The sequence below is a fragment of the Xenopus tropicalis genome, chromosome 5 (assembly GCF_000004195.4).
Source record: "Xenopus tropicalis strain Nigerian chromosome 5, UCB_Xtro_10.0, whole genome shotgun sequence".
NCBI lineage: Eukaryota > Metazoa > Chordata > Amphibia > Anura > Pipidae > Xenopus > Xenopus tropicalis.
Genome location: NC_030681.2, coordinates 124775404 through 124792694, shown reverse-complemented (window position 1 = coordinate 124792694; position 17291 = coordinate 124775404). Strand labels below are relative to the sequence as shown.

Here is a 17291-nt window from a genome sequence, read left to right as displayed (position 1 = left end):
TCCTTTCATACACAATACGCTTTGGCACACAGAGTATTATTTGGCTTCAGGTGGTAATACTTGTCTGTCGGTACTTGGCATATATGTATGTATGTATGTATATTTTTATTTATAAAGCGCTACTTATGTACGCAGCGCTGTACAGTAGAATACATTGATACAAACAGGGCGTTAATAAGATAATCGATAAATACAAAGTATAACAATAAATACAGATAAATACAGCAGCAATAAGTTAAGAGTCAAAGACACAAGCGGATGGAGGTCCCTGCCCCGTAGAGCTTACAATCTATATGGGAGGGGTAACTTACAGATACAAATAGGCAAATATAAGTGCTGTAGGTCACAGTGGGTGACACTACAATATAAGTGCTATTTCCCAGATCAGGTGCTGGGTGAGTGCTCCAAAACTGTGTTACTTATACACTTTCAGTAAGTAAGTCGGGCTATGACTAAAAATTGCCAGCCTGTGGGAAGCCCTCCAGCTACTGTACCAGGTTTGCTTAACAGAAGCCTTCAAGTACGTTTTGCCTGCTAAAATAAAACCCCTATCGGCACGGTACACAGGCGAGTACATTTGCCCCGCTCTCCCACACATTCTCCCTCCCTCCTCTCCTTCGTCTGAATGGCAGTCGCGGGCCAGTCCAGGTAAAGGGGCGGGGACTTTCCCCACTCCCTCCCCCTCTTGTGCTTGGGATTGGCGGAGCGGTGCATGAGTGAGTGAGAAGCAGGTCTTGTGGGAGGAGAGAGAAGGCAGGCCCCACCTCCTTGGCAATGTCTTGCAGCTGCACTAAACTTGAAGCATTTATTCCACTGGGATATTGAAGGGAAGTGGAGCGGGCACGGAGTGTACAGGCGTCTCTTCATACACCTCCAGCCCATTAGCTGCAGCCACCATGGCTGGGATTGTACATGGCATCTTGTTTTGTGGCCTCTTTGGACTTTGTTGGGCAGTGACGGGTTCTAGGATTTACCCAGCCAGTGAAGGTAAGGCTTAGTAAGGAGCCGTGCTACCTTATGGATATGTGCCCTGTGGCTTCCAGTGCGCTTCCCCGGCTATGGAACCCTCATCTGTTTCTCTCAGCAGCGCAGTGGATGTGGCTAGAGATTGTACGTGGGCGCAAACAGAGATCCCTGTTGGATATTGGCACGAATGGATAGGATTAAGGGGGATTTATTGGGCTGCATCTGGATGGAGATTTGGCGAGACGGACACTTTCTGAGATGCTCGGTTCATGCTTCGAGTAAATGCGTAATGTGCGCCCTGGGATGCCGGGTCCGCTAGCGCTTGTCTATAGTGTATGGAGCTGCTGTACGCAGGGGAAGGGATACACTAGTGCATCCAATGCCAATACACGGTGCCCCTGTGCATAGGGAGGGCTGCCTGGCACCCACAGGGAAATAGCCGCTCTTAGTTCTATCCCAGTGGGAAAAGTTTTCTTCTGCTGCAGATTAGGTCTGCTACTCAGTGGCTTCTGTTACTCAGATCTGCTACTCAGTGGCTTCTGTTACTCAGATCTGCTACTCAGTGGCTTCTGTTACTCAGATCTGCTACTCAGTGGCTTCTGTTACTCAGATCTGCTACTCAGTGGCTTCTGTTACTCAGATCTGCTACTCAGTGGCTTCTGTTACTCAGATCTGCTACTCAGTGGCTTCTGTTACTCAGATCTGTTACTCAGAAGCGACTGCGGCTCAGATCTGCCATTCAGTGGCTGCGGCAGTTTAGTTCGTGATATCAGCACTAATAGAGCGTTCCGTATGTGCGCAAAGCGCAACTACAAACTGCTTCTCCCGTGCGCTAACTGTCGACACCGTGCAGTTATTCTCGCACTTCTCATTAGTCCCCATTCTAGCGCTAGCACTGGCTAAAGCTTACTCCAGTTTCTTTGATTGTAATTATTGACGAGGCAGAGCTGAGAGTCTGTCACCCTTTTAGCTATATTGCGCTCTGTTTTATATCATTTATGGAAACACATACAGTGTATGTGATGCCCAACTTAACCCGTTCACCCTGCTGATGTCTGTTCTGCGACATTTTCTTTTTTTGTTTTGTGAGCTGTAGTTCAACCACAGTGTGTGGCACATAGTGTGCATGGGTGCTTCTGAAGTGAGTGTAGATGAAGGGAAAGGGGGTTGTCTAGCAAATAGTGTATTTATGGAATAATTTGCAATAGAGAAAAGCGATCACTGAATTAATGATTGAGTCTGCATGTCCATTGGGCATTAGTAGCACCCAGTAAGTTGTGTGAAATGGCAGGTTCTGGAGGTGAAGTGGAATCAATGCCTGACTTTGTTTAGCCCTGCACTTCCATATTCCATAGCTATAAAGTTGCAGTAGTGTCTGCCTTGCACATACAGGGGGCTTTTAGCAATTTTGGATGCTGATCACGTCTACTTTGCTTTCCTCTCCCTAGCGCTCTCTCCCCTTATCCCCTTTTTGTATACATTGAGCCCTATTGTATAGGGCCTTTGTATCTTTAATCTACCTTTCTATGAATCCAGATGGATGGAAATGGTACTGCTCAAGGAGGGGTGTAAGGGGGAGAAAGAATTTTCCTATTACAACAAAAAGCCGTCTCCAGGAATTTTAGGAATAGCTAAAATGTGGCTGTCTTGGGTCCACGATAACATCTTAAGAGGAAGCTGTTATAATACCTGGCATGACAGATTGCATCCAGATATTCACATTTCAGGTTCTGCTAACAGACTTGATAAGCACAGATCAGATTTGTAATCCTTCCTTTTGTGGGTTAACGCTGTGTGTGCTGGAGACCTGGGCTGCAGCCACTGAATTTGCGTTGAAAACCCAGATAGGTTGAACATACTGAATATGTTAGTCTAGTTGGCCTTTATATATTATAGTGAATATGGGGACACCTTGGTTTATCTTTATAGCTTCTTACCTCATAGATATTTTATTTAGGCATTTCTAGTTTTTACCAGCTGCTGTTTAAACAGCCACAGGAGCAACATACATAACCATTGTCTGACTGTACATTATTGGCCCTTGGCTCTCCTGGTACATGAATGATGAAGACTTTACTTTATGGTCTAATAATACCATAGAAACACTGTACAGACTGAAAGATTAAAGTAATAATTGTCTTTCCCATTAGTGTCTGCAGAGAATACAGCTCTTTCCATATATATATGTCTCAAGATTTTTTATGTAAATGCATGGCCAAGTAATCTATTTTCCCATAAAAGGCATTTTATATGTAAATTTGAAACCCAGTTGAATAAAGTGTACAATGCCTTCTTTAAAGTGACATTTCGCCAGAAATATGGGGTCAGTCTGGAAAGCCAGTCTTGCACCCCCTCGTATCAGTTCCCCCCTTATTATCATTTAGGCTGCTGGAGAATGCTAGGAATTTAGGATCTGAGAGGCCAATAAAATATATTAATTATTATTTGGAATAATTATAACATATGTGTTCTTTTTATTGCAGTTACCCTGCTGGATTCCAGGTCAGTGCAAGGAGAACTTGGCTGGATAGCAAGTCCTTTAGAAGGAGGGGTAAGTTGATGATCTGCCACAGTTCAGCAATGGGGATGGAATGCTGGGGTCTTTAATTCCTTTCTCAGAGGCTCGCTTTTGGGTGATTGTGCAGAGAGCACCTTATTACCTCTCCAGTCCACCATATCAGTTACCTATTGTGGGGGTTGAAACTTAATATTGCAAGAGAACAGCCATCAATGGCTCAATAATGACTAGAAAGCAGGGAAATCAAGTTTTCAGAGTGATGGTTTCATTTGGATGCCTCCTAATAATAAGAAATCAGATAGAGTTGCAAATCTGCCTTTGTTGGTGTAATTGGGAGGTTTCAATGGGCAGTGCAGGTAATTGCCTTTTGCTTCCAGTGTATGATTAAAAAGAATGCCAGAAATGTGTTTTTTTTTTTAGTAAATGAGGCTTTTTGGTTTCTGGAATTTTTGTATCTTAACCTTTTGCAAGGCAGTATTACGATTTAAGTAATCAAGTTATGTGCAATTAATTATGCGTTTTTCTTTTCTTTGCTGAATTATTTCACGTTTTTCCCTTTAAAATCAAATGCCGTTTTTAAACTACCCTTACTAATAAAACTGATACTAGGAAGGGAAGGTTATTTTATTTTTCAGACCATGGGTAAAGGATTTATTACATTTTACAAGAATAACCTATAATATTGAGCCATTTTTCAGTAATTTTTCTGCAACCAGTGCATTGCACGTTTGAACCCTGGAATGCATTTAGTAAGCCTAGGAGATACCTGGGGTACACATATGCAGCAACATTGTAGCTTCATGTAGTAGTAGAATTCACCCATTGACTGACAGGTTCCCAACTGTTTTTCCTTCCACATGACACCTCTCTATAGCTCTAAGTATAGCGCCTATCAACAGGTTTTTCCAGTTTGGGACATGCTGAGTAATTATAATTTCTCATTAAGAAATAACAAAGTAGAGCCTGCTTTTTCTTGGTATGGTTATAGACGAATAAAAAGAGGTACTGGTCTGGGCCATGTACGAAGGATCTGTCAGAATGATTGACAGGCAGCTGCCACTGTACTCAGCGAATATTTATTTCTAATTGTCTGCAGTACACACTGTGCATCGCATTTCTAAAGCCTGGGAGGCCTTTGTTTTCTGACACGGCTTGCCCATTTCCCACACCAGATCAGTAACAGTCAAGCATTCTGGAGAAAGTTCTGTGCCTTTTTAGAGACAAGGGAGTGGGTGAGAAAAAAAGCTACAAATTCCTCTTGCATCCAAGAGGTTAAACCTTCAGAACAACTTTTTTTGCAGGTTTGGTAGCTTTTTATTACCATGGTGAACACATTTGCCGTCTATGTCCCTTACATTTTTAAATGGCTCTGTTATACTGCCATTTTAGAGCAGTGCCATATACATCATAGTCTTATTAGGTTAATACATACAGATGTGCAAAAAGGGAGCTAAACACTCATCAGTTGACATTTTAATATCTTGGTGCCGCCGTAGCTCCCAGCATTCTGCTCTAGGCTCTCGGAGATTAATTGCTGGCAGATACAAATGAGATTTTGCGAGTTATGGTACAGAGACATCAGGAGAGCCATAGATGGGCATTTTGTGTAAGGATTTTAACAGCCCAAGGTGTAGGCTTTCACAGGGATGACATTTTGTCTTCTCTGAGTATTATGCTACCATGGGATATTGCATCTTTAGTTTAGGATTTTGTTATACTATATGGGCAGTCAGGTCAAACTTGCATCTTCTAAGCTTTAAGAATGCCCATCAAAAAGTGTTAGAAAGGTGCAAGCTTGTCAAAGATTAGTTGCATCTGGTCTGCTCCTCACTATTGCATTTAGGCCTACAATTACATTACCATTTCAAGTTGATGTTGAGAGAAGGTAGCGCTTTTATATGGAACTCCTAAACCGATTTAGCAACTGAGATGCTTTATCTGTTTGTATTGTCAATTTCAGTGGGAAGAAGTGAGTATCATGGATGAAAAGAATACACCTATACGAACTTACCAAGTCTGCAATGTGATGGAATCAAGCCAAAACAACTGGTTACGGACTGACTGGATTCCACGAAGTGGAGCTCAGAGAGTGTATGTTGAAATTAAATTTACCTTAAGGGACTGCAACAGCTTGCCTGGGGTAATGGGTACCTGCAAAGAGACCTTTAATCTATATTATTACGAGTCCAACAATGACAAAGAGCGTTTCATTCGTGAAACTCAATATGTGAAAATTGATACCATTGCAGCCGATGAGAGCTTCACCCAAGTTGATATTGGGGACCGTATTATGAAGCTGAACACTGAGGTCAGAGATGTTGGGCCACTCAGTAAGAAGGGCTTCTACTTGGCCTTTCAGGATGTGGGAGCATGCATTGCCCTTGTGTCTGTCCGGGTGTTCTACAAGAAATGCCCATTGACTGTAAGAAACCTGGCACAATTCCCTGACACCATTACTGGTTCAGATACATCTTCCTTGGTGGAAGTTCGAGGATCTTGTGTTGACAACTCAGAAGAGAAAGATGTGCCTAAGATGTACTGTGGTGCTGATGGAGAGTGGCTGGTGCCCATTGGGAACTGCTTGTGTAATGCTGGGTTTGAGGAGCGCAATGGAGGATGCCAAGGTAAGAATCTTAGTTATACAGTATGTTTACATCTCATGCCTTACATCTGGTAATTGAATCTGCCTCAAAGTTAATAAAAAAACAAGAAGTTAATTAGCAGATCCCAGAGGGGGTCAGTTGACAGAAGGGTTGCACACAACAGGCCAAGAGGTCCAGGTGGCAGAGCTGGCATAGTGGGTAAATAGGAACAAATGGCGTGGCAGAAGGCTGTGAGACATACACAGAGTCTTGCACAGTAGAGATGAATTTGCTATAATTGTATGAGTTTAGAGCTAAACAGTACATGTTTGAAAATTGGCTGTGTCATATATAATGAACTTGTATTAGGTTCAGCTTATTACTATAGAGCAGTAAGGCAGTGCAAGACAATAGCAATGGAACTATATTACTTTCATATAGAATACCCCATATACATTCTTATGTAGATCTTGTATTCTGTTACTGTTTTAGACTGATCCTAAAGAGGGAGTGCTAGCCATTCCTGGGTTCATTGTAGCCTTGGACACATCAGTGTCTTGGGTGGTTGATGTTGATACATGGTGAAAGATTATAGCTGGTTGTGTTGGCCTTCTCAAGCAACCAGTAGTTAGTTTTTACTGGTTTACTTATACTGGTTTTCTTATTTGTAAAACTAAAACATTACAACTGCCCCTAATTTCAATGCTCATTAAATAATTTGGTTAATATATCTGAATGTAGGTCCCATTGCTATAAAAAAATTAGCAAATTGGGTCTGCTATACCCTCAGTCCCCAACAACACATTTCTTATAGATAGTTGTCTATAGGCTCTTGTTTTAAATGCTATATAAATGAAAGTAGCCAGTAATTCTATAGTCACACCCTTATACAGGGGTAGGTATCGCTGTTGGTGCATCATAACACTTTCTGACATCAGATGACATCACAGCGTGATTTGTTAAACTTGCACCATGGGAATAATTCCATCATTTTGTCTCAGGATCAAGACAGAGCCAGTTTGCTTATGATTAGTTTAGCTGCATGGACGTCTTATCTTAATCTCTATTATTCATGTTGCTTTGATGCACTGCCGTGGTGCCTGAAGCACACTAATCCTTGGGCAGGCCTTGGACACTCTGATCAAGGTTCACTGATTGGTGCCTAGCACTGATTACTAATTTGATCAATACTGTCAAAGGAGTTAAAAGAGTTGGCAGATGGCACAGTGTCTTACTGTAGGGGTAAGAAAAGCTAAAAAGAAAACAGGTCCTTATCTTTTTTTCATCTTAGATATGTCTGAGCCAATGTTTCAGATTAATTTCTTATATAATCAATTATGTTAATTTCTTGTGTGGTTCCAGCATTTGGTTGCTTTCTCTGCCACTCATAGATATTTTATAACACTTGTGTCAAGTGTGTTCTTTTGCACATCATGACCCCTTACTTGCCCTCCGTGACTCTGTGGTTTATATTTCCTATTGAGCCTTTCCCTTGTTGAGTTGATATATTGGCAACTTTGGGGGGGAAAATGTCACCCTGGGTCAGCATCTGGCCTACTGGTGAGCATTTGGCTTGCCGAGTACTGACATCACACCTCTGCACAGTGTCACTAGAAATAAGCTTGATTTTAATTATATTAGATAGATTTTAAAGAGACTGATTGCCATAAAGCCCAGAGTGTGGATTTTAAAGGAAAATGTATATCTGAGAGGAAAAGAAAAGACACACCAGCTTGCACATTATGAACCCTGCTAGCAGGTTGTTCCTTGGTTGTCTAAAGAGAGGTTGGACCCAAGCAGACCAAATACAAGAGGGAGGTGCAGAGGTCACTCAAACCCTCATATATCTTCCTCCTGTCACCCCCTAGTCACATGCAAAGATTGATTAAGATCTGAAGTTTGACAAAGGCTTCCCGGATTTCAGTGGATAAGGGGTCAGGGGCAGGGAATTTGATGCCCTTTGAAAACAACCCTTTGGCACCAGTCAAACTCCTTGTTTCACCAATGGGGCACTGTACCTGCACGTTATTTCTGTTAGTGTTATCAAGTACCTTTATAAATATATAATGCATTTAGCAAGAAACACAATATTTTCAAATGCCTGTCCCTACCTCCTTGCACACAGTAGTATATATTTATATATAGTTCTGGGCAGGCGGACTTTGGAAACAATCTGTTTCCCTGATTTGCAGTGCCCTGTACCTATAACAAATACAGAACGATATGAGATACATGGCAGAACATTGTGACAGACACTTACAGCTGTGCGAAGGTGGGTTAGAAGGAAAGCTGTTGCTTCAAGTCGAGTGCTAGGCAGATCAAGGAGAACTCTACATTTGCATATATGCATGAGATTATTATGAATATTGAAAGGCCTTTTTCTGCCAGTGGCCTGGGAATCCAGTTCTCCTCAGTCCTGTTGTGTATCGCCTCCTGCCCCCTACCAAACCAGTCTCTCTGTCCTAAAGAATGGAGGTTGCCAGCTGTCTCTGGAGCTTCCTCTTATTCTGCCGCTGCATGCTGCCGATTCACCATTTACATATTGTATATGGCTCAGAAAAATCCATCGTCCCCTCCTGCCGCCTCACTTCTCAACACACACTCTCTCTTTACAATAGAGATAAGAATATCATTTTGAGGACAGCGGCCAAAATCTTCTTCACTGTGTGTTAAAGGACTGTCTGTGGATAAATGCAAATATATTACATTCTTACTCTGTAGTTTTTGTTATTTACAACGGAGCTGGAGAGAAGAAAAGACCCTGTATCTTACTTTGTTTTGTGCCTCAAGGCCATGGTATAGTAAATAGCTGGCATCAGTTAGGATGTTTAGGGTTGTGGATAGGCAGAACTCAGAGTAAACACTGCAAAGAATCAGAACGAGCCCTGAGTTAATTGCAATGCTAGGGTTAAAGACTAACTTTTGTCTGGAATGTTTTTTAGTGGCAGTCACTAACATTAAAGATTCTTGCATAAGGTTCCGTTAACTGCTCAGCTCTGAGGGATCCTATATCTAATAGAACTAAAGGGAAAATGTTATTCTTTGCTGGTTGTCTGGGTAGGTGGCAGTGCTGCTTTGTGGATTAGAAGAGCCACAGTCAGATGCTGCCAGTGCAGAATGTATTTTGCATCTCAGACAGCTGTCTGCAGTTAATTTAAGCTGAAAATATCTGTAGGTCTTAAAGGGAAAGTGTGCCCAAAAACATAGTCGGGTGAAAAGAAACAGCAGATTCAATAAAATAAATGCTTGTCAAAGATGGGCAGAACAATTGGTTTTTAAAACGCTTTTGTTCACTGTGGATTTAATGGAGATTGTACAGCCTTAATTATGCAAACACTGCTTTATATGCAAAGAGATGTCCCTACTGGAGAAGTGCATTTATTGTAATATCTGTGAAGGGTTTCATTCATCCAGGAAACAATACATCTCAATGTGCTAATGCTAAATCGGTGGGACCTGTTGATCAAGTCCAGGTGATTTAGACTTACCACTGCTGGATGTATTTGAATTTAATTTTTTGTTTTGTTTTGATGATTTCAAAGGTAAAAGCAGTCTGTTTACTGATTTATAGTATTAGAGGGTCAGAGAGTCTATGTAGGTGATTGTTCTGTGTCCTACATGAATGAGATTGCAGATCTTATATAAATGGACTGTAAAGGACGTAGAAAATAGTTATTGCTGGCTGCAATAAACATATAATTCCACATATATGAGCTCTGTTGGGTTAAGTGCATATTGAGCTTATCTATAAAGACATTAGGCTTGGAAGTATGCAAAGATGATACACAGATTTTGGTTTTTAGATGTAACTAACATAGATGGACAGAATGGGATTTTAAGTAGTGAAATGCAAACATAATGTTAAATGTAATTTGACCGTTGAACATACATAGATGGAGCATGTTGACTACAGCAGACAGAGGAACCATCCTAGCAAACCAACATTAGAAGCCACGCATATTTTTTCCACATTTTTATAAAGCAAGATTGGTGAGCATCAAATGGTATAGCAAAGTATAGCATATTAATGTATAGAAAGCACAAAAATGATGCTTTATTCCTGCATTGAGTGGGTGGTGTTGTAGCTTTAATGAGTTTTCCAACGTTTTTCTATTATAGAAGTAAAATGTCAATTAGTGTCTTGGGAGCTAGTAGGGTGACTTATATTACCAGCTTTCAGCAGTTTTTCTTTGTGTTGCCTGTGTAAGGGATTGTCGGAATCCCAAATGCTGCACAGTTTTGTTTCTGTTCAAGTCTACATTGGGTCAGGGGAAAAAAACTACATTAATAAATCAAATAAATGAAATAACAGATTTCTTCAACTGTTGAAGCACCAACTCCTTTTTGCAGTATGCCAGCAACAGACCAAAACAAGAGCAGGCCCAGCGCAAATAAATTAGCATGTCAATGAATCCTCTGAATCAATACTCTTTCTGTTTTCCTGCCCCTTTATTTATCACTCCATCTGCTTTATACTCTTGGCATTCCCCTTTCTCTCCTTTGCCACCTTCACCCTCATTGCAGATTTTTGGCTGCACAAATTGGAAGGAAGAGGCCAGAGGGTCCTTCTGTGCTTGGAAAAGAGGATTAAAATCCCTTTTTCTGCCTTTGAGTCTCACAATGCGATTCTCTGAGCCTTGTTGCAATCTTCTCTGCCACCTAAATGGTTAACATACTGACCAGCTAACAAGTGGGCCTGCCCTTTCATTTAGCAGATCTGTGTACCTTGAGATATTAAAATATTTAAAAAAAAAAATGGTTTCTGATATCTGTTATTTTTGCTGACAGTGTTAATGTGTCTATCTTCAGTGTGACACAATTCATTTAAATCTGAGTTTCTGTGCCAGCTTCTATAGCAAACTATCAGTTACACTAGATTTCTTTTTCCAGCAGCAGCTGGGCAAAAAGCAATAAAACACACAAAGGCCAATGCCTTGGGTTACTCCTGATAACTTGGGGTGGGTGGTGGTTGATGTCAGGTACAGGTACCCTATAAACACTCTGTTTTGTTCTAGTGTGGCTATACAATATTGCTACAAAATTGCTCTATCCCACAAGAGAATGGGCGGAGGGGTCACTCCCAAGGGTGGATCTCTGGTGCAAACTTGAGGCTGGCCCAAGATCTTTATTTTTAAGCAGGAGGCTTTACATGTTCCCTGGCTGCATTTTGTACAAAAGCAAAACAATAACAATTTCCTTCCTCTGCATTTGTGTATTTCCTATTACTGTTATTTGCTTGTAGTAAAAAAATACATTCTATTGTATGCGCTCTGCCACCACAGGGAATTGGTGTATGTGCTACAAGTCACGCTGGGCGCTGTGTAGTTTAACCCCAGAAACTCGTAATTACCTATTTCTTGTTATAATAACTGTGGGCTTTTGCTACATGCCTAAACAACTTTAAGGCTGCCTAGGCCACTTTTTGTCCAGTGATAGGCATGGAACAGTAAGCAGCTAATATTAGTTTTTTATGCCTTTCCGGGAAATAATAACTTCCCCTATTGATTTCTTACCTATTTTGTTTATTACCTAGGATTTAATTAGCCATAAGCAGGAAAACTGTTTGGCATATTTGCTGTGAGCCATTGGTCTTGTGACTATTGTAGCCCCCCAGCTAACGTTCCCCACCCACAGGTAGTGGCCATTTGTTAGCTGTCTAGTTGCAATAAACAAACTCTACACAAGTGTTTATTGATTGCCTATTGTTTAATACACTTTCTCTACCAGTGCAAACAACATACTGTAATGGTGATCAAACATTCACACCACAGTTTTCACACCACATTAAGGGAGGGGTGACTGGAGGAAAATGCCAATTTCCTGTTTGCACATCAATGCCATGTACTTCCTGTGCACTGCTGAACCAACAGAATGTGGCACCCCTCTGTTTAAGAACTTCAGGAGAATTCTTGCCTCTCTTTCCCAGAGATACCAGAAGCTGACCTTTGTGTTGGTAGGAATAAATTGTTGTAGTGCCTGTGACTGTTTTGTCAGAGGTGCACCCTAATTCTGAACAGAATGTTATGAAACCTCTGCACCTGTCGGTGGCCCTGGGAGTTGGGGAGAAGATCTGCGTGAGACAGCATTTTTTAAGTTGCCAAAGTGCCAGACCCTTTAAAAAGGCAGCAATAATATTGCACTTGTGGTAGCAAACTCTGTTGGAGACCTTTCTGGTAAAAGGTAACAGACTTGATATTATTAATCTTTTAAGGAGTAACAGATTTACCGGTATATGTACTTTCCCTCAAACTCCCGTATGACGTTCCTGCCCAGAGATAGAGAAATTAATCAGATAGGTAGTCAGATCTATAGAATTCTAGACAAGCTGACAGTCATACCTGTGTGACAGCTAGCAAGGTGTGGTTGCAGAGTAGAGGAGGAGCATTTTTGGCAAAAGGAGAAATTAGGTCAGCAACAATGTTAAAAAATAATTAAGGAATTAAAGGGCAATTAGCTAGAGACATGTGCATCATCAGTCAGCTGGGTATTTGTTAAAGGCCAACTACAGATTTTTCAGGTTGTCTTGACACTTAAAGGGTGGGACAAATCTACAATCTTTGATGATTTGTACAGTTAGTTGGGTGCCAGGAAGGGCAGCCAATGTATGGCCTACTTAATAGACCAGACTAGGACGTTCAGATGTGCCATTCTGAAATAGTAGCCAATTAGCTCTAAATGTAAATCCGCTATTAGGAAATTTACCAGTACCTTACACAGACATTTCCTGTTTACCTTACACCTGGGTGAGGAAGGTCTTTAATATTGTGGGACACTTTTAGCAAAACTTCCTATTTTATACTGAAGTGCACAATGCAATACTCAGTACCACCTTATATTAAAAGTAAAACTAGTTGTACAATGAAAGGTAATTGTTTTTGGTAGGCTACATTTTTCCTTGTCAGTTGCCAGTAAGTAGTGTTGTCAAGTTGTGTTGTCAATTCCTTAACTCACTTTCAAGAATTCAGATAATGAATTTTATAATAACACTTTGATTAGAGAATGGAATTTAAGATATCACATTTCAAACTAGATCTAGACTAGAGGTTTAGCTCTATGCCAATGGATCATTTATTGACAGTGGGACTTAGAACAGCACTCATTTTTAAACAATTTTTATTCTGTATTTACTTAGACTTGGACTTGCCACGCCCACAAATACTAAGCCTTCCTGCTGTAGTCTGGTTGCCAGTTTTTTTGCCAACGATATGGACTTTGTCAGCGGTGATTGGTGTTAATGCATGTTTATCCCTGGAGGCCCCATTTCCCTGCCCCCTTGTAATGTGCTTGAAAAACTGCCACTTCATTATCTGCTTGGCTGTGCAGTGGTTGATTTATAAGGACTCCAGCAGAGAAAGGAACACGGTGAGCTCCTTATTAAACCTTTTAAATGGAAAGATAACAGCTACTATCAGTTTCCCGTGCATAACAGGTGCACTCCCAAGGACTCAAAAAATTCACCCATATTTTAGCCTTGATTTCCCTGCTGCTTTAACCAAAATTAAAATCAAGAGTAAAACCAAGAAATAGTTGTATTTATACAGCCTGTTGAAAAAGAACAGATTTTCCCGTTCACAAGATATATACCTTAAGCTTTGTAATATAACTACATTGAGGTATAGATGTGCTATACTTTATCTGTAGGAATAAAGTCATATAGTTTAATATACATAACTTGACAGATAAATCTTGTCAAAAGATGCTGGGAGATTCAGTTCAGTTAGCTGAATGACATTTGAAGGGCTGGAGACTGGACATCCTCAGTCTGCATGGATAGATAAGCCGTCTGTGGTTTGCCCTCCAATGTATCCAGTGTATTTGGCATCACTTGTTTCCTTGAATGTTAAATAGTGGCCTTAGGTACGGTGACAGTACTCCAGTTATTTGCTTGATGCATGGGTGGCTTTACAGGCACACAATTAAGCAGACCCTAGTAATTACCTTGTTAGAAATGCATATTAAAATCGTGGCAGAAAATTCCATTATCCATAAAGGAGCAAGTGCACATTTCTAATCTCTGGGTATAGAAAGGATCCATTTCAGTCTAATGCTTAACTCCATCATAAGGGTCATTAGAGAGAGAGGTCTCAGCAGAATGCTTTTCTCCTTTATAAAATATCAGAGGTTACCCCAGGGTGGACTGTCATTAATGGGCCATGGTTTGGAGCTAACCATTTTGATTTAAAAATTAATGACTTGGGCAAGAGAAGGATTTTATCTATTACATTTCTAATTACCGGTGGCATGTGTAAAGCACTTATTTTTCACTGCGCCTCTGGATCTTTACTATTTCCAGCAGTATGAAATATTTGCTCAATGCCTTGTTCCTGAGTGATCTAATCAACTTCTTCAGCCAATATAGTTGGATCTTCATCCTTTGACTGGCAGTTAATGCTGTACTACAGCTCCCACCACCCTGGTAGATCCCCAATATTGAAATTTGAAAACAATCTTTTACTTACATCTACTTAAATAACCATGGATCTGTGATATTTTCTTTCTTACTGCAACATTTATCTTGTTTATCCAGATTTGCAAAGTATGATAAAGCCTTGTACATACCAGTTAAAGGTAACTGTCAGTGCCATGAGAAAATCCTGTAGAGATCTACCACTTAATAAATTATACTTGGCCCTTGGTATGAAGGTGAAAAAGAGGTTAAATAGGGGTTAGGGTCATAGTAGTATTGGGTGTAAGAAGACAGTAGAACAAAAACAAAAGTATTTCACAGCGCTCATAAAAGTGTCACTGGAAGTCACAACCTCTAGAAAGTGTCCTATGTCCCTTTTCTTTCTCACAAGACCACCCGTTTTGGCCAAGCCCAATTTCAAATGGAAGGACAATGATGAGGTCTGCCTAATAGGTACAACATCAGAATAAAATCTACTGCCGTGCACTTCAATACACAAAACAAAAAGAAAATAGTGAAAAAGCAGTCACGTTAAAATTATAGAGGGTTGGGCACAGAATGACAAGGAAACGGACCACAGTGACAGAACAAAACAGACCAACCAAGTAGAAGTGAGAATTTTTTTTTCTTTGTAAGGGAGCCCAGAAAATAGATCATGAAATAGTAAAAAAAAATTCAGTGTTCAAAAATTCAAAATTTTAACCATTAAGTGTAAATTTACAGATATTTGTATTTTGTAACTTGCATCTGAGTGTAAACCACTGTGCTCTGTGTTAGGAGGCAATTATACTAGTGGTGTTATAACACTATTGGGCCCTAGGTATAATTCTAGCAGAGATTCTATTCAACGTGGCAAAGAAGGTTATTTAATAGAATGGGAACGCTGTAGTATGGGTTAAGCCTGGCAAACCATTGGACTTACAGATGGAAAAATCAGTGGAGCCGAACCTGCAGATTTTTTTTTCCGTTTGTAGAGCTGGAAATTTTGTCCTGCCAACACTCTGCTACCAACAGCTGAACGCTACCGCACTGCCGACTGCCTCTCATGAACAGATTGCTAAGTGATGGCTGTTCAGTTTGTCAGGGTTGATTCTGTGCTGAGCTCATGAATACTGAAATCTGCCCTTGCTCCATTTGTGCCAGCGACGCCAGTGACTCATTCTGTTAAAAAAAAATAATAATAGCTGAACTTTGGTGATAATGCAGCATAAAGAAGTGACATTTTATGGCTAACCAAAGGTGAAAAACTATCTGGTCTTTCTGGCAGGGGCCCCTAGAAATTATCCTCCAACAAAATATCAGAGTAGCAAATTATTGAAATGAAAGACCCAGGGCTTTTGCTTTCCCCAAGGGCGCATATACAGGAGGGCTTTAACAGGATTAGCCGTTGTCACTCAGCAGTTAACCAATTAATTAGCTTGAAGTGAAGGCACCCAGTCGGCTTCTGCTGTTATTTCTTTAGCTAACAGGCCGCCCTTAAACGCGTATCTGTCATGCTGAGCTTTTTGGGTTGCTTATAGATATGAAACATGTTGTTGGGGCTCTGGTCCTAATGTTTTATATTCATTGGTCATTTGTTTTAGAAGGTACTGGACTGTCAAGACAGGTCTTGTGGTAAAAGATGACAAATTATGTAGCCAGTAATACCCCCCCCCCAGTTTATCTTTAGTGGAGACAAAATTGTCATAAGTGTCCATGGGGTGGGGAACCTTAACATTCACTCTTTTTAATTTATTTTTCAAGTTACATACAGTATTTGTAGTTTTCATGGAATGACAAAGAAATTGTAGGGAAAGTTAATATTTTATAGAATAATGTGCTATCCATATACATATACTTACACTGTCAACTGTAATCAAGTTGCTGAACCTATATCTATGCTTGGTGCAACTCAAGATATTGAGATGATCAAAATGTTTGGCAAGGGATTTTTTTTTGTTGCAGTGCACAGGACAAATATTTAATTCTGGATTGTGCTCTTCACATTACTTGGGACTCTTGTTTGCCCCAGAAATCCACTGACTTTTTTCCCATGACATTACCAGATTTATCATAATCTAGGCCCCAAACATATGGGGGTTTGGATAAGTAATGTTCTGTCAGTTATTATGCTAAGGGATATCTCCTAACTGGCTGTCACTTCTGGGAATGAGCATGAGAGTGACAGACCTTCATTTCTCACCATACTTTTTAAAACCTTAACCTGGGTCATATGGACTAAGCTTATGCTTTTGTTATGTGTTGAAAAGGGGAGGGGGCAAGCTCATCAAAGCCAAACCAAGGATATTGAATTTGGGCCTTGTGCTGAATATATGAACTAAGCTTTGGACAAAGAGGATGGACCCAAAGCTCTGGCCAAATCACCCTTATACCCCCCACCCCAGTCTTATCCAGCAAATCCTCCACAAAAAGGAAAGGGACAAAACCAAGAACAGCATTAAGCACGCACCAGAGACTTTAATTTGGGGCCTGGAGAATGGGGATTTGTTGTGAGAATGAATTAGCAGTACACAATAAAGCAGACAATAGCATCACATACAGAGTAAATGAGTCTTTGCCCCATTGCATGCAAGTTCCCTAATGAAATCATTCTTTGTGTGTCTGGACATAAAATCCCTTGTACCTTTCATGCTGTACATGTATAAGAGAAAGAATGAGCTTCCCTGTCTAATTAAAAAAATAACAGCTGTAGCTGTGAAATATCATGCGTCTCACCGATGGTATCATTATATAGACATGGGACTGTTCTGCCTTAACGTGGTCCATGTTTGTTCTGTGCTGGAGCTTTACATTTTGCAGCCATGCTGTGCATTGTCTT

The 17291-nt window shown here is 40.5% G+C and overlaps 1 protein-coding gene across 5 annotated transcripts in view; it reads left to right on the top strand.

Annotated features, from left to right (window-relative positions):
• Window positions 1-789: 789 nt before the first annotated feature.
• Window positions 790-17291, top strand: part of epha4 (EPH receptor A4) — a 48396-nt gene continuing 31894 nt past the window's right edge. For 2 of the 5 annotated variants that reach the window (XM_012970179.3, XM_018093810.2), the window contains exons 1-3: window positions 790-987; window positions 3450-3517; window positions 5445-6108. In XM_012970179.3, coding sequence (XP_012825633.1) covers window positions 897-987; window positions 3450-3517; window positions 5445-6108 — 823 coding nt within the window. In that variant the 5' untranslated portion in view covers window positions 790-896. 5 annotated transcript variants of the gene reach the window in all.